The sequence below is a fragment of the Erigeron canadensis genome, chromosome 8, assembly GCF_010389155.1.
Source record: "Erigeron canadensis isolate Cc75 chromosome 8, C_canadensis_v1, whole genome shotgun sequence".
NCBI lineage: Eukaryota > Viridiplantae > Streptophyta > Magnoliopsida > Asterales > Asteraceae > Erigeron > Erigeron canadensis.
In genome coordinates this window covers 40061153-40083899 of record NC_057768.1, presented here as the reverse complement: position 1 = coordinate 40083899, position 22747 = coordinate 40061153, and the positions used below count along the sequence as shown (strand labels likewise).

General features: G+C 31.6%; 2 protein-coding genes across 2 annotated transcripts; both read right to left on the bottom strand.

Moving 5' to 3' along the window:
- Positions 1–1119: 1119 nt before the first annotated feature.
- Positions 1120–3736, bottom strand: LOC122579176 (transcription factor PRE6-like). The gene is made up of 2 exons (XM_043751288.1): positions 3477–3736; positions 1120–1469 (listed from the first exon to the last, which is right to left on the bottom strand). Exons 1-2 carry the CDS (start codon positions 3603–3605, stop codon positions 1317–1319), a joined length of 282 nt encoding a protein of 93 aa, XP_043607223.1. The 5' UTR covers positions 3606–3736; the 3' UTR covers positions 1120–1316.
- Positions 3737–13415: 9679 nt separating this feature from the next.
- On the bottom strand, positions 13416–21416 carry LOC122580688 (peptidyl-prolyl cis-trans isomerase CYP23). Its single transcript, XM_043752954.1, has 9 exons — positions 21153–21416; positions 19024–19137; positions 18791–18939; positions 17926–17998; positions 17755–17844; positions 17387–17426; positions 15882–15964; positions 13900–13949; positions 13416–13809 (listed from the first exon to the last, which is right to left on the bottom strand). Exons 1-8 carry the CDS (start codon positions 21264–21266, stop codon positions 13929–13931), a joined length of 684 nt encoding a protein of 227 aa, XP_043608889.1. The 5' UTR covers positions 21267–21416; the 3' UTR covers positions 13416–13809; positions 13900–13928.
- Between the last annotated feature and the right edge of the window lie 1331 nt (positions 21417–22747).

The following is a 22747-nucleotide window of genomic DNA, read 5'->3' as shown; positions in this document are numbered from 1 at the left end:
TCATTATGGTGTTTGGCTTCACAAAATCCTTCATCACAAATCTCATGATCAATATCATAATATAATTCTAGCCAAACACCTAAAATACATAGTTTATCACTATGAGGATTTACCATAAAAACTTCATTTTCATTAACCCCAAATTCTCCCTTTTTAATTCCATTAGGGTTCATTTCAAAATCCCCCAAAATGACAAAGTTCCCAAATTAAATACTCAAGAACCATAATTTCAATAATCTAGAACCCTAATTTTTTATTTCAACAATTAGAAAGAATTCTTACCTCAAAGGAAAAATAACACAATTGAAATCCCAAATTTCTTTCTTTTTTCCTTGTGAAATTCGGGCCCCCACTAACCACCACAATCTCTCAATTTAATGGGTATAATACCCGCTAGCCACTAAAGTTTCAACCAAATTAACCCCTTATCTCAAAATAAAATACTAGGAAATTAATTTAAAGTCAAAACTATGACAAGGGTTAATTTTATATTAACTTAAAATATTGGGATGTTACAAATACTTTCATAGTTTTGAAAAGTTAGAATTCATTAAATATAAAAATCCTTGTACATTAAATAGTTATACACTTATCATAAAATTTTCAGATGAGCTTTTAATATGAAAATGTACAATCTTTTTATACACGTTAAGTGAAAACCTAAGAGCTTCATTTAATATTTTACATTAATTAATATATTATAAGTAACTAGATTATACTCGGATGATGGATGGGGACACCATACGTAAAAAGTAATTACGAGTATTATATGAGTGTTATTTTATTAAATGATAAATCAAATTATATGTAGAACCAATAAAATGTAAAACCAATAATATCTTTTGTGTATAAATTGGTATTGGAAGGTATGTACATAATGCCTTTAGACTTGAAATAAATCATTCTGCTTGTCAAATAAAAAAAATATATGTAAAACCAAGTAAATGTGACAAAAGATATTAGGAAATAATATTTTTTAAAGAGTTAATTATACTATTATTTACACATAAACTTTAAAATAAAACTAAAATGGTTTTTAATGATATATACCTATATATTTTGTATAGAAAAAGTGGATCACTCATAAAGAATAAACAGTTATAGAATCAAATAAAGTTATAACCAAAATATATATAGTATTAAATATGGTAGAAGTATATAGTAATACATGCATGGCCGGTGATTAATAAGAAACCTGGCCCAGAAGAAAAACTACTCGTAATTAGGAAGAAATGCATATTAATTATATGATTAAATTAACTAATACAGAATCAGAATGTATTGTTGTAATAATTAGCTACTATAATATATATAGGTCACATAAGTAAGCTCCTAATAATGGCTGCTTGAGCACTGTTGGTGTCTGTGGAGTCCAAAAGCTCTGATAACTTTTCACTTAAGTCCTCGACTTCTCTGTGCAGGCTTCTAATATAATTGCATGTCTCCTGCAACACCTTTGAAGCTGAAACCTACACACAAGAATTAAGAATATATTTTAATTATTACGCATTAGCATGATATATACTCGTGCATTGCAGCGGATACCATTAACATGCTGTAAATGAAAAGAGAGAGAGAGAGAGAGAGAGAGAGAGAAATATTAAGAGAGAGTTGCGTATGTGTGAATTACTACAAATGAAAAGGGGAGTGGAGGGTAATTTAGACATTTTTTCTATATAACTTTTAACATGCAGACTATTCTTTTTATTATGTAGTATAGATATAAATTACGTTATATCTTAATATGACTTTAATTAGCTAGGCAAAGAAACCAAAAATAAAGTCTAATTAAAATACGTAACATAGTGTCCGTGCGTTGCGACGGCTAGAAGGTAAGAACAACATTATAAAAGGGAGGCAGTGGTGGAGATCGAGGGAGGTGGTGGAGAAGGAGGGTGGCGGCGGATGGTGATAGAAGGTCGATGAGAGTGTGCAATGATTATTAGATAGAATGAGACAAATGATGGTATATAAGGATTTTATGTTTAAGTAGGAGTATTTTAGAAAGAAAAAAATATGCATAATCTCTTAATCCCAATTATCTTTATAAGGGATTATAAAAAAATATAGATATATATTAGCCATATATTTGCTCTTTATCACAAAATGACGATGATACGTACTTTCAACTTTCACCTAACTTAATTTGTTACGACTTACGACAAAACGACCAAATGTACAATTTTATCTTTATTACTCATAACTCACTATACTATTTATTATTAGTACGAATATACTCAAAGTGAAACATATATATATGTATACACTATATAAAATTATTAAGTACCAATTAAAATAAAAATAGATCAATTCGGCCAAATCACATATACTACACTAATAAGAACATTTTTGTAATATCATTTTATTATATATATATATATATACTAGTATGGTAATCGCGTGTTACAGCGGATATGATACCATTAATGATTGGATATGAAAGAAAGAGCAATAGATATTGAGAGCGTGTGTGTGAATGACTGCAAATGGAAATAGTTGAGTTTTTTTATGGGGAGCGGTATTTTAGACAATTCTCTCTATGTAACTTTCACCGGGGTATATTTTCTTTATTACGTAGTAGTAGTATAAATAACAAAACTTAATTTTAATAAATTGAATTAAGTCATATGCTTAATTTGATAATTTAGAAAAAGCGAAGGTTGTGATTGGTCCATTGGGGTTTGATCAATTGACTTTTAGTATATATAAAGATATAATATTATAACAGGAAGTGAATGTGATGGTGTTACACAATTAAATTGGGTGAAATCCTCCCCAAATTATTTTATGGAGTAATATTTAATTTAATGGTTCTCAAACAACATGTACGTGACTTTTGTTTTCTTGGACAAGATATATTAAAAATTTAAGATGTGTGGGTGTATTTCATCCGATTTAAGTACGAAATAATACCATCCTCAGTTTTCCATGTATATTATAACGTACGTAACACTGTAAAAGATACCTTTTGATGAAAATATATTTGTTTCATTAAAACTAACTGTTGTGACAGAGAATCCACATAGCTAGTATCTTTGAAGTTTAAACATACACATATTGTATATGGTTGAATGAGTCCAACACAGTCACATGCACCCCAACAGGAAGTAAACTACTAGCTACTTGCGTTAGGTGCGCACCACAAGAATTTATTTAATGCAAATAATGTGTTTGTGTGATGTGTGTTGTGTGAAATGTGAACCGTATCACACTACTTATCTACCTAAAGGCAAGGAAAACCACACAAGAACCTATGGCCAAGTTAATCAACTTCAAATTAGTTGAAGGTAGTAATTTAGTAATTAGTGTAACACTACTTGGCAGGCCCAATTATTGGCTATGTTTTTTTTTTTTAAATACTTTATAGTTGGAATTAATTTTGGTTTGATGGCATCACTTGCAGCATATAAACCTCAAAATGTATAGTAGGTCTATATATATTAAGAAAGGTGATCAATAATTAAGAGATAAGTTACCTTGGAACTCTTAGTTTGATTAATGTCATGAGGAATAAGTTGTTGTAACTTGGAAACTAGATCAGCCATTTGGGCGTCGTTAATCGTCGACGTGCCAGCTTGCCGAGAGCGAGATCTTCTGCTAGACATTATCGATCGGTCACAAAGAAAGAGTTCAACGATAGATTAAGAGGATTAATGTAGAGGTCAAAAGTTGATGACAAAGTTTGCATGGGAAGAAAGATGTGAACTTAGGTTGGCTTTTAAACAGGAAGATATCAAAGGGGAGGGAGAGGGGCCTCCTTACATATGCATTATGATCTTTAAGGCTTAAAAAAAAATTAATTTTTAAAAATAAGATATTTCTTTTTTCCTAATTTAATATTTTCACAAATACGAGTACAAAACAATGCGAAGTTTAGGGAATTTTATCAGCTCAACCCGTCTGTCCTATTTTGATTTGTTAAATTTTTTTTTCCGACTTTAACCGTAAATATCTTTGCTTGTGTTATATATATAAAAGTTATATCAATGAAAAATACATTTAAAACTCAATCAATTCATATATGTTATATCAAGTGTTATATAAGCACAACTCGTAAAATAAATCTATATCTATAACTGTTATAAAACAATAGTTAACCAAACATTTTAAAGCCCTCATGCAATCTAAAACTAATTTGAAAAATTGCCACATAAGATTTTATCCTATGTGTCAACTCCATATTTTTCTTTAAATAAGTTATATATTTAAAAAACAAATGAACGTATATATGTTAAAATAAATAAATATATATATTGTAAGAATCTAAGATCTTCTCTTTAGATAAAATGATATATTCTCTTTAGTTTAAAAAATCACGTCTATACCTAATGATATTTCATTATCTTTTTTATTCAACATTTATATGAGGTTCCTTTCGTTTTTTTATGGTGATTTTATGAAAGTTTGTTCAGGCCGTTGGTTAGTTGTAACTCTCATCGCATTAATCATTAGTGGCAATATTTAAAGTTTATAAGCTTTTTATCACCACTAAATTATATTCATCTTATATGAGTTAAGATCTTTGTATAATATCATAACTTTCTGAAAGAGTTATGTTAATTCTTTCGTTCATATCACTATGAAAATTATGTACAACTTTTGGTTTAATTCTTTTATCTTTTTTTGAATTTTATGATAATGGTTAATATAATCTCTTTTTTCTTTTGTTTTTTAACAATACAATTTTTCATTGTGATGATAAGAAAAATATTATGATGATAGACGAAGAGTTAGTTCAAAACAAGTGTATATAACAATTAGTTTAATGATTGGATAATGAATACGTTATTGCTAATTTAATTAACTGAAACTAAATAGATTGTTCGTCCATACGTTTTTTTTTACGATCATTATTGATCCATTCCACTAACTCATTTGTTCATATTAAGCGTTTCATTAAATGTTTTTTTAAGCAAGTTTAACTCAAATCTCACTTTATTGAGCACCTTTTTAAAGCAGCCGCACATCGTGCGGGTAAAAAAATTCTAGTAGATATATAAAAGGCTATCAGAAAGTGCTCACGTGGCACTCTCTGAGCCTGCCATGTCAGCATTTTATGATGTGTCATCACCATATTATTCCACTCGCCACATCAGATTCCACGTCACCTTCCACCTAAGTATTAGTGTTAATCATAAAAAATTAAGCTGTCTGTGCTGGGAGTCGAACGCGTGACCTATTGTTTCATGGGAGAGAGCTCTAGCCAATTGCTCTATTGTTTTATGTTGATAAATTTCTATTTATAATATATATATCATATCAGTTGTCTTTTGCATTTTGTTTTCCAAAACATGTACAGTATCATTTGTTAATTTTTCATCTCTTTCTTGATTATACTACTAATTAATTGCTTTCTCACTTGAACTTTTTTTCTTTTTATGAAACATTGATTTTTCTTAACATATATAAAAATTATTACACATAATTTTCTTATATTTATTTTGATTTATTAGATTGTAGCTATCATCAACTAAATTTTATATATTAGTTCACATCATTTCCGTTATTCCGCATTATATATTTTTGCAATAATTTGTAAACCTATGAGCTTAGATGGTTTGAATATCAAATTATATATTAGATGTAATTTTACTTTTACTATCAAAAAGTGTCATTTTTAACCATCAAAATATTTACTAGATCATCTCATAGTTAATACTACTATAATAGTTTGTTTTTTCTTTTTTTCCCCCGATATTGTGCATCTTTTTTTTTTTCCATAAATTTATTGGTTTCGTATAGTAGTTGTCGTTATTTTGCTATTGTTATTTAAAATATATTATTTCTTGTCATATAAACAATTTATATTTATGCAGGTTATTGATTATGTTATATATAATCATCTTAATTTATTTATAATAAGTTAGGTAATAGTTAAAAATATTATTAGTAACCCCACGTATATCTATTATCATCGTTATTTGTTTAATCATACTTAACTTCACTAAAATTAACACATTTTTAAGTTTGATAAAGATAAACTATATTTTAACCCAATGTTGTCGTTATTGTTTTACGTTCATTTTCTCAATTTCATTACAACACGATATTTAATAGTAAAAAGTAATAAGAATAGTACTAATGGGTAATATTTAGTATTAACGAGTCCGTCCAACGAACGGGTACAACATCCTTTTTGTTGCATGTTATTGTGTTGAATTTACTAAGAAACAAAATAGGTCGTACAATGCACAAGTTTCACCTAGATAGTGTTTGTACAAAAACACGGGTGATGCCACCACTCACCAGTAGAGTCACATAGTGCTTGCACCTTTGTGATACCGCTTTTGGTTTTTTCTCATATCATCATCATCTTCATGAATGCCACTAAAGTAGAATGTGGAATTTGTTAGCTTTGCGGCATGTATGTCATACGTACCATGGTCACAACTCCCATCACCAAGGTCGTTATGCCTGAATACATTATGTCTAATATCGGGTGGTTTCCTAGCCTATTAGGAGATGGTCTACGTCTGTAAGCTTTTTTGATGGGTAATAATATGTATCTTTAGGAAAAGCTAACTTTTTCTTTGGCCTAGAATCATTTATGATAGATACACTATTATTTTTAATTTATGATATTTTAAAAATTATAAGTTTACGATTGATACAAATAATAAAATTATAGCTTATGAATATGTGATATATGTTAAACATGTTAAAACATGACTAAATAAACATAATATTTAATTATAACAATTATTATGTGAAAGTAATAATAATAGTAATAAGAACAACAGTAAAAGTAACAACATAAAATTAATACTAATTAAATATAATAATAAAAATAATTATAAAATAAAATAATACGTTTATATACATTTAACAAAAATAGAAAAAAATGACAACTAAACAAATACAGTATGTCATATCAACTATATTATTTAACATTTATTTGTTGCTAACTAATAGTGATTAGGAATTACATTGGATGGAGTGGAGTATAAATAATAGAAAAATTAAATGGGAAATACATAAGAATTTGACACATGTAAAAAAATTTCATCTGGTTTAGTGTATGTAATTAACTTTGTAAGCAACGAGCTAATGCTGATGCTGAGGACACTCATTGTGTCACGTCTCAGATTGAAGTCAGGTGGTACCACGTCAGCATCCAACTAATTTCTTACACAAATTGTTCAAATTTAGAGGTTAATTACATACAATAAACCGGATGAAAGTTTATTTCACATAATTAAAAAAATGTACATACATCTCTAGATATATATAACCCTATAAAATATGTACATATTATTATACATATATATCTTTAAAGTCAAAATATACTAGATAGAAAGTGCATACTAAAGAACACATGACCTCTGTCCATCTCCCAAATCGATCTCAAGAGTGGTTTTAAATTCATTTATAATTGCTTTAATCCATTTATGATTATTTTTATCTTTTTCTTCACTTTATTTTTAATTATAATTATTATGATATAAATGAACAATCCAATTTTTGATCATGCCCAGCCAGTTGAATGTTGTTCTTTTAAAAGTCAAAAGTAAAAAAGGATCGAATGTTTTGATTTTTAAGTCATCTATAACTCTTTTTTTGTTTATATTAAGGGAAAATATTAGGTACTGCACAATTGTACCTACATTAGGTATTGCATATACAAAAATTAAACATAAAGTTACAAAATCAACCTTCATGTTTTATAAATATATATGACTACCCACCGAATATAACCCTGCAGTACCCAACAAAATATACAGCCCGGTGAACATAAAGTTACCAAATCAACCTTCATATTCTATAAATATACATGACTACCCCTGAATATAACCCTACAGTACCCAACAAAATGTACAGCCCGATAAACATATGCTTCCCCCTTATATTAATTGTTCTTTAAATCCAATCAATTTTATAACTTTTTCTTTGTAATACATACTAATTAACTTCAGCTTTTTAAAAACATTTTATTATTGAATGTATATGATCATTTATTTTATCATATATGATTATTCATTTGAAGTTATAAGATCTTTTAATTACATGTTATTTACGATGAATTGTGAAGAAAATAGAAAAGCCCGGTGCAACGCACGAGTATCACCTAGTAGAGAATATGCATGTTTATAGCTTGAAATCACATTAACTTAATTTGAAACATGCATGCTTATAGCTTGAAATCACAATAACTTAATTTCTTGTTTTTTATATATAGAGAATATGTAGATTACTTATATGAATATCGATCGACGTACGTAGTAGCAAGATGCTAGATATGGTCCAAGATAAGAGTACGTACGATCGAGAAATCGCACAACTCTCCCATGTTACATTACATCTAGCTTGTTGCTTTGCTCGACTTTAAATTAACCAGAGAAAACTAAAGTCCTGTATCTAGCTCTTTTTTTTAATTAAGGTTACTTTAATTACTACAAACGGATTATATATAAAGGATGATCTATATATATCAAATCAAATTTTTGTGCTTTTCAAACTAAATTAGAAAAATCGAAGCTTAATTAATTTTGTGTACGTTTGTGAGAGTCTAGCTTGGAATTGAATTAATTATCCCATATATCTTGATAATATATTTATTTTAAAAATACCAAGCCAATAATCAGACATAGCAATATACTCATTATTTTTACATCTAATGGCAACGTGACAATTAATCTTAATTGATTTGATGGGGGAGGGTCTCGTCACACCCTAGCCATGTATATGCATGTGTTAGCACATCCTGGAATAGATACTACTACAAATATGTGTAGTTTCCTAAATTTGAATCTAGGTGTGCATGTGGCTAGCTAAAACCCTACAAATCTTCTTAATCCACTCTTTTCCCCTTATTTAAATTCTAGTTATCTACCAACCACGAAACCTTGAAAGTTTGATGTTTTAGCTTTTAATTTAACTGTGAGCAAAATGTTTTTTTCTTTAAAATATATATAAAAAGAATGTTAGTTGTTGAGACCAAATTTCTAATTACTAAAAACAAATATACTAGCTAGTTATCTCACTAATTTCTTATTAAAAACAAATATACGTACGTTGTTAATTTGGAGACACGTACATTTGCGTGCAACAAATTAACTTTAAGCTGTCAAAATGTTTAGAATATTATTGAGTGAGATATATATCCTCCCAAAAGAAGCACCTAAGTTCTCTACAAGTTGCCATCCACACCGTCTGAAGTGTCGATATGGCTGAGTTTCCGCGCTATCCTTTTGAAGAAGGCGGCCTACGTAGTTTACACACACTTTACGTACATATTCATCCAACTTTAAGCATATATATTACGGGGATGATAATATAAGGCTGTCAGGTATCTAAGCTTAGGTGTGAAATATTAACATACTAATTTTTTAAATCATAAAATTCATAGGGGCCCAATCATTTATTTATTAATAAAAAAAATGTTTCTCGTAAAATATTAGTATGTGAGGGTTTCACACTTAAGCTTAGGTGTCAGACAACTTTAAATTCACTTTACACATATCTATATCTATAATCCTTTATAAAACATATTGGACTCCATATTTTAAGAAATTCAACAATCTTTTCAATATTTTCATATTGCCCTAATTCACACATTACCTCTAATTATATATCTCTAAACACAAACTGACAAACACCCTGCCAAAATCTAACACACATTCACTTCTTTCTCTCATTTCTATTTACACACACGCATATCGATTCTTCCTCCACTATTTTGTATTATCATCGCCGTTTAACCGCCGCAACGGGCGGACACCAACGACCCTCGTTCTCTTATAAATCAAACTAGATCCTCATCTTTAAGTAATTAAGAACTTAAAAAAACTATATTACTCTTTTTTCTTTTTGATCTATATATATATATATATATATCACATATACAATTAGACTAAAATACCTTTAAAAAGTTTCAACCCCCAAAAGTACATCACACACATGTACAATGAACCTCGTTTATAAATGGCCTTTGAATTAAATGGTAAGCGTAGAACATATTGTAATTTGTTATTGCCGTCGTAACGCGTGGGTACACATCTAGTAATATATATATATATATATGCACATATTTATCCAACTTTAAACATACTTAGCACTCCTAATTAATTAAGTTGTCACATGGCGTAAGTTCATCCTATAAATAGTTGACTCGTTCCATTGTTTTTAAAGGGCTCCTTGCTAGATGACGTCACATGACGTAAATCCGACCTCTCTCCCACGGGTCTTCATACTTATTGGGAAATAAGAAGGTCCAAAATAATCATTCTGACAGGACGTTAAAATATACTGTGCTAATAATAATTGTGTTAACCTTCAACGACTTTGGGACATGGTAATTGCTGTCAGAATGGGGGATCCAATAATGTTTTAGGTTTTATATTTTGAGGCCAATAGTCCCTAGATGCCAAGTGTAGGGGTACATATGTAAATAAGTTGTCTCTTTATTATTGAGTTGAGCTCTAATATATACGAGTACAATAGAATACAATTTAGACCACAGTGAATGCATGGATCTATTTCGGGCACCAAACAAAAACACATTAAATTAGGGTGTCTACCCATGTTCGATTCTCATGTGCCTATAGGCATGTCTTGGTCCACATATAAATCTTTAAATTAACAGATAACTGATAACAACCATTATATCATTTTCATGGTATGTTCATCTTATAAATATGTATTTAAACTTAGTTATGATATAAGTGTATACTATATAGTAAACACAAATATTAATTCTATAACATTTTAAAATATATGACTAGCTAGAAGAAATGAATTATAGTATAGGGATCAATAATATGCCTCGTATAACGAAAAACTATACTATAAAATTTAAGGCTTTTGTGTACTTGTGATTTACTTCATCTTGGGGTTTTTGTAACAACCTTGTACATTTAACATATTACATTTTATATCCTACTTTTTTATATTTGGGAAACTCTTAATGAAAAAATGTTGATCAAGTACATCCATACATATGGATTAAGATCCTTTAAAGTTATTTCAATTTCATAGATAAAGTTAAAATAACTTCAACCAATAGATTAAATCTAATGGTTAAGATAAAAAGTTCATATTTAAATGATCATTATTCCAACTTCACCTATAAAGTTGAAATAACCTAATCCCATATGTACAACCATAAATTAAACAAAAAATATCAGGATCCTAGCTATACGTACGATCATCCTTACTGCACTTGCTCAGATCCTCCGATCCGCTTTCAATGATTAAGATATGGCAATGTTAATCAGCTTTTCAAGTCACATTATTATTATAAAAGACAATGTATGATTATAATATTGATTCAATGTCTTTTTTAAAATCTATCAATTTATATATTCATAGAATTTTTCTATTTGAAACCAACCATACCACATTACTACGTGCCTGAAGGTTGGCCCCAACATTGCAACATGAAGAATTGAAATTTAGGTAGTTAGTAAAGATCTGAACCCCAAAACACTAACCAACTCTCCTTGGAGACATAAGTTTGTAGCTAGTAGTCGAGATAACTAACTTATTGTCTCAAATAAATTAATATACATTCTTATACTATAAGATTTGAAGCCCCAAATTAGTTACATACGTACACATGTGCGCGTACACATATGTTTGTGTGTGCACGTCCCCTAGCGTGTGCGCAAATACCTACACTCGGCGTATATACATGCGGGCGCACACACACACAAATGCACACATTACGATGTTATAGGCTTTGGACGTTTTCGTTTTTGGTTTCCTGTTAATTGTACACAACAAACATGGTAGTTCACTATGAAAATTGTCACAAAATTTTCATACGTATACATATTGAAAGTTCGCCCTTTTGGAGTTTTCCAAATGTGGGTCGCGTTAGCTATATATGACTCAAATTTTACAGAATTAAAGTATTTTATCATTATTGTTTCACGACGTTCTTAGAGCACTAACTTCTTTGCCGACAATTGGTTGAGAGGAAGAGTCGACTACTTCTTTTGGATTTTATTGGAGGTGGTGATTGAAATTAAGAATATTGTTGTTGATATGGCGGCTCAGAGATTTGAAACTATTGAAATCGTTTCTGAAAATACGGGATGTTGTGGTTGCTAATGAGAAAGTCAAAGACATTGTGACCCTCCCTACATTGATGCCAGCTCTTGAATAAGAAAGACTCGGGGGAGTCCTCTTTTCGACCCTAGCAGATAAAATAAATGGTCATAGAACTTTAGTTGCCAAGATACTCTTGAGAGCAAATGGTATGGGAGATCTAGCCGTATCCGCGTGTCTGTACTGTCATGTCAAACCTGCACATGGTTGCTGCATTGCCCACACCATTTACGACAATCATGACACGCCGACGTATAACAAAAGAAAAGCAACGGCTAAAGTGGAAGAGGTGCATCTTAAAAATGGGCCTTTTAAATCATCCACAACTAAGTAAATATTTTCTTTTTCCTGCTAACTTAAATCTGAAATATCGGTTATCCATTGTAACTAATTATTACAACACATTGAGAGGAATTTTGGTTCACATGATACTTCTCACTAAATGTCGAACATCTCAGTCCCTCTTTGTCCCCCTAATAATGGCATTGTACAACTACAAACATACCGTTGATTTCTAAAACATTAGTCTACAAGTTCAGCATATACAATTGTTAGTTGACCTGGTCAATTCCATCAACGTCTATCAACCATTTGCCCATGACTATGGTTAACACGCAGAAGACTATTATACATAAATTAAACCACTCCGTACAAATAATAATCAGCCGTAATGTGCAACACTTTACTAAGTGCTAATCATAGTCCCAAGGGTTACGGATTACGGTTATCATAATCTTAAACATATATGTAACTGTTCCCTTTATGTCCAAAAAAGGACCATGCCTTATCCTCATGCATCTATAGGAAATGTTAGAAGAAGCAAGAGTCAAATGAGACAAAAGTCAAACCTAATTTTCAACCATGTGATGTGTTTCTAATCAGCCCTATGCTGTAGGGACATTCTCCATTCTCCAGCCTCAGACATATCATCCCCAATAAATTTTCAGCATTTGTGTGTATTTTTTTTTTTTGTTTTGTTTTTTTCATGTATGGTATATATGTCTTTCTTTGATAACCTGGAGAAGTAAGAGTCAACTTTTTGACCATGAATACAATGACCCTGATGAACATTTATCAATATATTTATCTAAGGCAAAACCATAAATGTAAGAGAAACAAAAGCTGTAAACCAGTAGAAGCGATGGAGATGGAAATGGTACACTTGACAAGGACAATGGGAATTGTTTTGGGGTAATAAGCAAAAGCAAATATAACATGATTTGAATACTTGGAGAGGAAAAAGGTCAAATCTTTTCACACAGAAGACAATCCTTAATGCTTATTTGTCAAGATTCGACCACCTGAGAGAGATAAGTCAAATCTTTTCCCCCCATAACATAAATCTTGATGCCTGGTGGGAGCTAATGTGTTCAAACCCCAATGGACATCTGTCAAATATAATAATATATTTTGTTTCTGATAAAACACCACACCTAAAAAATATATTTCAAGTGAAGAAATGTAGAAGACACAATTGACATTGACACGATAAAAGCACCAGGAACCATCACCTCATTCTTGTCTATTAGCATAACAAACAAACGCAATCCACATGTGTCTGTATTCAAGTAGCCATCAATGAAGTTCTAGAGTACCCTATTTACCTTAAGCATGTGATATGCACATGGATCTGTCTATGAGAAGTAAGGTTCGGTTGTCTCGGCAGGTAAATGAAACCAGGCCCACATTGACCATCTACGATCGGTGGATGTTTCAAGTAATTAGACATTTCTTCACTAGCCAGCTACATTGTTTCATTTTCTGCATAATAAAGAGCTTTAAGTCCTACTTACTTTGTACATGATCTTCTAAAAATGAGCTAAGACAATGGTATCAAAATAACATATATACCCAAGAATTGTTGTTGCTTCATTAAAAGGTCATGGGAAGCATCTCATCCTCTGCACAAAAAAATAAGTAGCGTCTTAATTCATGCTAAAGAAAAAGAACATACTTTCCTTAAAGATTACATACTTCCATTATGATTGAAACATGCTTACCCAAGATTTTCCCTTAGGACCACGGAAAATAGAAGAACGTCGTGGACCCAAATCAATATTAGCAATAGTATGTACCAGAATGGACCGTTAATTAAATTTAGTCAAGAGGCTGTTAAAAAAATGGATAATGCCAGCAAACTAACCTATTTTGGAGGTCTTATGAGGATTGCAACATCTCCTTTCTACAAAATATTCCAACTAAAACCAACCTATGTGATTATAATCACCAGTTCACCACAACAAAATTAATATGTACTTTACTTGATGATATTTAGATATTTGGCAAATAATCAAATCAAAGATTAGCAAAAAAAACGAAAAGCCGATCCTGAACCGGTACAGGTACTGATGAGGATTCGGTTTTGGTGTTGGGACAAAATGTACCAGTTGGTTCGGTACTGGTAATACCGAAATTAATACCGGAAGTGTAAAGGAGTGTGTGTTCAAGGTTGCAAATATCGGCCATATCGGTGATATATCGGATATCGGCCTTCAACTGATACGAAATACGGGTTATCGGGTGAACTTATCGTTTTGGTCAAATGTCGGTCAATATCGGCCATTTTGGTCAATATCGGTAAAAAAAAAAAAGTTGACTTAAAAAAAAAAAAAAACGGGTTAAAACCAAAAATAGGGTTTCTGACTTCCATTCACTGCTTTCTCTTAACAGCGTGAATGAAAGATTGAAAGGTATGTAAACTTATGTCAAATTGTATTGTTAGTGTATATATATATATATATATATATATATATATATAGATAAACTCCTTTACAATTTAGGGTATCCGATATATCCCCGATATATCCGATATATCGCATATCGGGGGTCGGCTGATACGATACCAAAAGCCATATTTACAACCTTGTGTGTGTTGATTGGGTAAAAGGACAAAGACAACTGACGTGCACTAGAAGATATAGCGATGGGCAACCATTTGGTTGTTGTTACTTTTGGCAAGTAATGTTTAGAATTCAACATCTAACACAGATACATTGAATCGTAGATCAGTGTACTCTGTTTGCCTATCTTCACATCTTTCTGACTAGGGGTTCATCTTTATTGACAAATTGAATGAACAATGGTTTGTGTAAGTCCGAAATACAACGGGGAAAGTGGAAGATGCCACAATACCGTTGCCATAATATATATTACCAAAGTCTAAAAAGAAAGAAGGCACTGGCTTTGCTTTTAAGAGCCGAGTATAATATTAGATTATGGTACTTACAGTTGTGATAAAAAAACAAAGAAGAAAACAAAGCAACCATAATAAAATAACTGCCTCCTAAATGCTAATAACAAACATCACTAGCTACCAAATTTTCGGTATCCAACCGGTACGTTAAAAGAAACCGGTTCGGTACAGTTCCGGTACCAATTTCCTCCCGAAATCAGAGAATCTCCTTAGACTATACGCGATGTCAAATCAATGGTGGATTCAGATTTCTGACTAGGGTATTTACTGTCTCTTTTTTCTACCAAAGGATGCATTATAATGAAGTCTTTGGTTTGTACTAACAAAAGAACGATCAGAGTATTTAGGTAGGAAGTGGACCATGTATGTCTGCCCCTGAGTCACATATTTTAACTTTCATCGGACGGATGAAGTAAAAACCTTAGACTCACTTAACAGTATGTCAGTATCAAATTGTGACTATCATCTTTTTCATGCAAGTACTAATAACATTCAATACAGAATAAAAGCCACGTATTACCCCAGCTACATTCATAAGATGGAAGTGCTCATTTTTCCATGTAAGGTCAAACAAATTTGTTACTCATACGAAAGCATCTCTTTGAAATTGAAATGATAGACTAAAACTGCAAGATGGTACCTGTCTTTCGATCTCGACAGCAGAAGCAGCAAGTCTCCTCTTAAGCACTGACTTATCCTGCTGACAAGTCTCCATTTCGGTGTCTGTCAGTTAAACCCATTAAATCATCAGCTAAAGGCAACTTATCACTTAAAGCCATTTAACCAAAACTCCTACAAATTAGTCCCATATATACAGAAGCTTAGATGTCGTTTTTCTTATCTATTTGTTTACTTTCATATTATATAGCGGATCAAATATGCACCAAGGCTCGTTGGTAGGTGTAAATGAACAGAACAATCTGTGAACTGTTTGCTGCAAAGTTCATTCTGTTTGTTTATTTATCAAAGAAGGAACAAGAACAAAATATTTGTGCTTAATTAAAATAGCAAATAAAAACATAAGTCTCATTAATATGTTTTTGTTTGTTAATGTTTCGTAATTTGTTTGTTTTTGTTGGCTAACTTCCGCCTATGTTTGTTATATTTCTGTTAGGGCCGATGTGCACGTACTGATGTACATTTACCCCCTTTACATGTATTAGTATCATAACCCTAACCTCAACCTGCCACCCTCACTTCACTTTCCAAATCCTAAATTCTCGGTTCTCGCAACTTACAACCTTGTTGTCCTTACGGCCCACCACCTCCATATATCTCCTCCTACCATAAATTTATTAAGTTGAACCCTCCATTTTGAAAGTAGTAGCTTATTCCTTCTGTTTGTGTATCCATTTATGATTTTTCGGTTCTTCAACAGACCGTTTCCATTTGCTTGTGTGCACTTAAATTTAAACTAATGAATTGAAAAGAGCACAAACGTCCTCATTTTCTTATGAAATGAGCATGAACATGATATTATTAAGGTTATTAACATTAACCAGTCTATGAATGTTAATAGCTCTATAGTATTTAGCTATCACGGGCTATGGCCCATATCTTGTATACTATATGCACGTATTTTCTAATCAATGATATAAGCTTCTGGGAAACACCTGTAAACAACACAGTCAAACTCAAACAAACAGAGGAACGCCCTGTACTTCCCTGTTCTTTTCCATTTAGTCCACTTATACCCCTTACATTTCAGTTGCAAGGGTTGATGAGGGGGGTTATAAATCTATAATGAAAGCTTCCATAATAGCAGTTTGCAAAGAATTTATCTAAATATTATTAACTTTATATGTAAAAAAGAAATTAGTAAGACCTCTTCACTTATCAATTTTATGTTCATGTGAATATGTGATGCTAGTTCCATATATCATATGGAGAATAGGAATGATAAACCTGATAGTTGTTACTTTAGCTTATTGAAATCAAGGAGTAAAGAAAAACATATACATAAGTACTCACCATTGGTAAGGTCTTTGACCTTGGGAGGATCCACCTGGGTTCGAGTCCCACTTCCCACATTTGTGGGGTGGATTAATAGGGATTTTTTGAGAGTCCTGGGTTTCATCCCAAGCATGCGTCTATTTTAGAAGTAGGAGTAGATTAGAATGTCATTCTAAAATAAAAAATACTCACCATAATAGTATGTTGACAGAATTGTTATGCGCTCAGTTGGCTGAACAGAACAAAAAAAAAAAATTGATTACTCATCAGTCAATAACGGAAACCGTTTTAAACACACTAGTGTCACTAACAACAGATATTGCAATACTACACTGATGCCAACATTGATGTGAAGCATGAAGAATTATGCCTTTTGTTGGTCTCATTAAAGTAATGTATGTGTATGATACATGTATATATGTAAGTGTATGTGTGTATTATATATAAGCTCCAAGGTGTTATTAACTTAGAATTTATGCATCTTTGTGTGGACGTATCATGAATCAATCTCGCACTGTGGATGACAGTAGCGAGATCGTAAAATACTGGAAAATGTATACCATTACAAATATCCCTTCACGACGAGTAGGTAATTCCTCAAGCTTCTTCAATGTCTCATCGCCTTTGGTAACTTTGCCGAAAATTGCATACTAAGGAAGACAAAGGAAAAGTTCTTAGAAGTCATCCAAATTTATCATGGCGTCAGTTCATAGAAAGTTACATGAGCAAACCTCATGATCAAGGTGTGGAGCATCTCCAAGAAGCATTGAAAATGAGGATTGAGCACTATTCGGATCTGAATACCTATAACAAAAATGATGATACAATATTAATAAGTCAAACGTGTAAATAACTGACCTTAAAGAATACAAAACAATAGATATCCTGCGCTAATTTGAAATATGAACTATAATATATATTTGAGCTTGCAAAGTCCAGGGTTCTGGCTTTAAAAAAAGTTGCTCAATCTCTGCTGCAAAAAGTCTAGAAATTTAAGCACGAAATCCTTGTACATTGCCAGGTGACCACCTCCCTAATCTTGGAATCTAAATCAAAAGAATTTCAATCTACCAAACTCACACTAATGTTTGCAGGTCTTTTAATTCCTTGAGTTTTGTATCTTAGACTTTTGTAGTTCAATGTAGTTATCAACTTTTGTGAATATAGTTATCAATTCTAGACTAAATAACATCTTTCTTTTTTGAGAAATATCGCCAATAGAATAAATTAGAATTTCAGTAGCATAGACGAACAGGATTTTTATTAATCAGATTTCTCGTTGACCACATTCATATTAATCATACTGCGGGTATCAAGTCATCACCCAATTGCATAAATGAAGTGGTCGACAAAGACTTATTAGTATCTGGCCTAAATAATCATGATCCCTTACCATCCATAACTACCATCACTCTTAATCAAATTGAATATTTGTGTACAATTGCAAATTACAACTAAAGCCTTGCAGTCCTCTACTCTATCAAAATACCACTAAACTCCGCCATTAATGATTGACTAGGTTTAACTAAAAACACTGCAGCTGGGAGCAGAGTGTAAAACAGTAAAGAATGATAAATTATATGTAATTGGCATTACCTCCCCATTGAAAGAATTCCCCGTACATGTTTAACATCACTGAATTCACCTTTAATGGTCTTTACAGCTTCTTCCCTTTGTTCTTCATTCATAGGAGCTGTTCTCCCACCAGAAACATCAGCCACTTGTGCAACGAACCCTTTATCAACCTGGTCCATTCTCACATTTTAGTCACCCATATATAAAATTATACATCAATACCTTGGCAAATATATCTCAGTTTGAGAAGTTACCCGAAAGAAGTGATTTGTATTATAGCACCCCAAACGAACAAGTTTGTAAATGTGTTCGACTGTCTGTGGAGCCACGCTAGGGTAAAAACCAAATTCGATGTCCCCATAATTTGTCTACATCCAAAATTGGCAAAGATAACATTTATAACGGTATTTTATTTCAACTAAGAAATAATCTAACAGCTATCTAATTGATAAATCTATACATTGTCTATCATGTCTCTTTGTGTTTCTGTATAATCATATTGACTTGTAATGGTAATCAACAAGTCTGTGATAGCTACTTCTACTTTTCAAGTTGAGATATTATATATCAAACTTGAACTTATTTTTGGCAAAAAATGAACTTTGATAGTTCATCAACCTCATTTCTCACTTAATAACACTTGTTGACTTTTTGCTACTCAGTCTGGTGATGTTCTATTAATGCACATATTTTTGTAAAGAAAGCCAAACTTCCTATTATTCTATTAAACATTCACTTGCAAGCCAAACAACCTATTAAACATTCACTCGTAGACAAGCTTCAAATCTTCTTAAATCGTGGCCTTTAGAGTTTAGATAACAGTTGAACATATTATAACCGTTACTAATGATGAAATCAAGATAGTATTGAAGCATAGGATTAATCAATACAATAAATGGAAATATAGGTGTAATTAACCCTACAAAAAGACAACATAACCTGGACTCGGCATATAATACAGAACACAGTCAAGCATAAAAAGATGCCACAAAATACTGTTGGTGATTGTAGTGTCATCAGCTGTTTTGTGTAATTGCGATTCACTTGAGACCAGGGGATCTTGGGTTAAGCTCAAATACAAGTTGGTGAGATGCGGAGTGCATGCTCGTTAGAGCTAACACGATATCCATTAATATGGCAGGGGGTCAAGGGGGCTGCGCCCCCTTGAAGGGTCAAAGACTCAAAGGGCAGCACCCCTTGCCGGGTCTGGGGGGGAGCACCCCCTAATTTGGGTTCAGGGCAGTGCCTCGGCCTGAAAGTGTTATTCAATACTCCAACAAGTTTAACAGTTTTTCCCGCCAAATTAATCGCAGGTATATATCTGCCTGTTTGAAGAGGTATGTCTCTTCAGTTTAACAGTTTTATAACTGTATTAAATAAAGGGTTGCAACATTTCATGCATTATAAATGCATATATCTGGTCTCAAAAAGACACGAATTTTATACATATGTCCTTTGTTCCTGACGTTAAATTTGTTTGCCTATATTGAAATTGAAAGCTTTGTATTATCCCACTTTAAGATACTGTTTAACCCTAAGGCAATATACAGGGTCCAAATACTTAATTGCCAAACTGTTTCACGATTTAAAGGCACATTTGGTCCTCCCCTAAAGCCAGTTATCCTACCATCACAACTATGGATACCAAATTTTGATTAGAAGGTGTAGCATTTTTAGTTAAAACTAACAATCACTCACAGTGTAAACTGAAAACATGACAATATAGACCTAAACTAGAAGCTTGTTATATCATATCATAGACACATTAATAACCACAAACACATAGTTATAGCAACCAACTGAAATTACCACAATCCCAACCGACCATGCTAGACAACTCGAGGCCCAACATGTGAGAAGTAAATAAGGCGAACCAAGCAGCCATGTTGGCCCAACCAACTGATCCAGCTTCAGCAAGAAATTTTCCTACTAAATCAGATACATTTTTTTGTTTCGGGTTGCGATTGAACCTAATATACCTCCAAGGCTCCAAAAGCCCCTTTTATCTGCGGAACCAACTAATCTACACGTCTGAGGCTATATCAACAATCCAATCACAAATAATTAGAAATCTTTGCATCATAATCACATAAGCACTCTCCTAAATCAACTTTGTTTCTTAAAGCCAGGAATATTTTTACACGCAACCCCTAAATTAAGAGCTAACACATCATATCAGCTAAACCAGTAGCACTTAAAAATCAGACTTTTTGCAATAAATGATAAATCTAAGATAAAAACAGAGAACATTGCAGCATTCCTGAAATAAACCAAACCCAGAAACCAAAATAACAGAATTCATAATCTTACACATATACATATACATACATGTATATAAAGTAAAGATTGAGAAAAAAAGAAATGTAATTTAGTGAAAGTGAACCTGAAATACAACACGGGCTGATCCAAGAAGGGAATCTTGTTGGGCAGATTGGGCCAACATAATGGAGAGGCCAAATGCAAACAAGAAAAATATCGTATTCAACTTCTTCTTCATATTTAGTACGAGTACTACTCTACTGCTGCAACAATTAGATTTGACTTTGGGTGGGGGAATGAAATTGGCGTAGTGTAGTTGGTTGGTCAAACCCCAGTTTCGATGTAACTCACTCTTCTTCGAGCAGTGATGGGCTAGTGGGTTAATGAGGTAACGGGAATATTTTAGAAGATTAGAACTCTATTAATGTAAATTTGATAATTTATAAAAAAAAAAATTTCATACTAGGTATATATTTATTAAGAGTAATTTAATACTTTTGCATCTAATAATTTTTTTATCCGGGGCAACACTGCCGCATCATGCAAACATACATCTAACATTACCTAAAAGTTTACACGTTTAACATTTACTATAAGAGGGTAGAAAATTTAAAAAATGGATAGCCAAAGTTGAAAAAAATCAAGAGTTTAATAGTAAAAGTTAGAAACCTTATAATAAGAGATTGAAAGTAAAAAATAAAGATGTGATGATTATTGATTAAAGTTAAAAACTCAAAAGTTAATTGATAAAAATTAAAAACTTTGTAAAAGTAAATTATACTTAAGTTTGTATAAAAATGTTAAACTAAAGTTAAAAAACCTAAAAGTTAAGTGGTAAAAATAATAAACTTTAAAATTATACTATTGTTAAAATTTTTAAATAAATTTTTTTAAAAATGATGATGTCAGCATGACATCAACACCGGTACTGTTTCTAAGCATGTCCTTCTTTTATTATTATTATTATTATTATTATTATTATTATTATTATTATTAATAAGACGTCAGCACCAGTACTGTAGCTAATCATACGTTTAGAGATTAATTAAGATGTAAAATGACACACTTTGTATTTTTAGTTCGCAAAATTAATCCCTAAATATGATTCACAATTAACAATATTAAATATCTGAAATAAACATATTCATGTTTCTAGAGATTCATTAAGATGTACAATGATATATTTGTAGTTCACAAAACTTATATCCTTAAATATGATGCACAACTAACAATATTGAATATCTAAAATAAACATATTTATATCATATCATCATCAACGGCGGCTTAAGGTTTTTAGAGGCCTCAAACGAGATTAATTTTGGGGCCTAGTTCATTACCATGTAAACTAAAGTAAAAAAAAAGTAGCTTTTTATTTGTAATTGAACTATAAGTAATAAAAAAAATATGCAGATGTTGATGCAAAAATCAAAAAGGCGTTACTGCAATGCAAATTATATAATGATACTTAATCCAAAATTCAAACACTAAGTCTAATATACAAGATTTAATTTTGAGGCCTTAAAAATTTAGGGGCCTAAAGCGATCTCCTAGTCCCATAGTACTGTTGAGTCACCTCTTATCATCATTATATGTCTAGAGATTCATTAAGATGTAAAATGATGTATCGTGATATTTTTAATTCACATAACTATTCTTAATATGAATGTTCAAAAAAAAGCTCTTAATATGATGCACAACTAACAATATTAAATATCTAAA

Excerpts from the sequence above, each read along its gene's own strand:
- LOC122579176 (XM_043751288.1), bottom strand. The coding sequence starts at position 3,605 with ATGTCTAGCAGAAGATCTCGCTCTCGGCAAGCTGGCACGTCGACGATT. Across the intron at positions 1,470-3,476 it reads ATCAAACTAAGAGTTCCAAG|GTTTCAGCTTCAAAGGTGTT; the intron begins GTAACTTATCTC and ends TCTTGTGTGTAG.
- LOC122580688 (XM_043752954.1), bottom strand. The coding sequence starts at position 21,266 with ATGAAGAAGAAGTTGAATACGATATTTTTCTTGTTTGCATTTGGCCTC. Across the intron at positions 18,940-19,023 it reads ATACAAATCACTTCTTTCGG|GTTGATAAAGGGTTCGTTGC; the intron begins GTAACTTCTCAA and ends AGAATGGACCAG. Across the intron at positions 15,965-17,386 it reads TCTGTCAACATACTATTATG|ACACCGAAATGGAGACTTGT; the intron begins GTGAGTATTTTT and ends TTTAACTGACAG.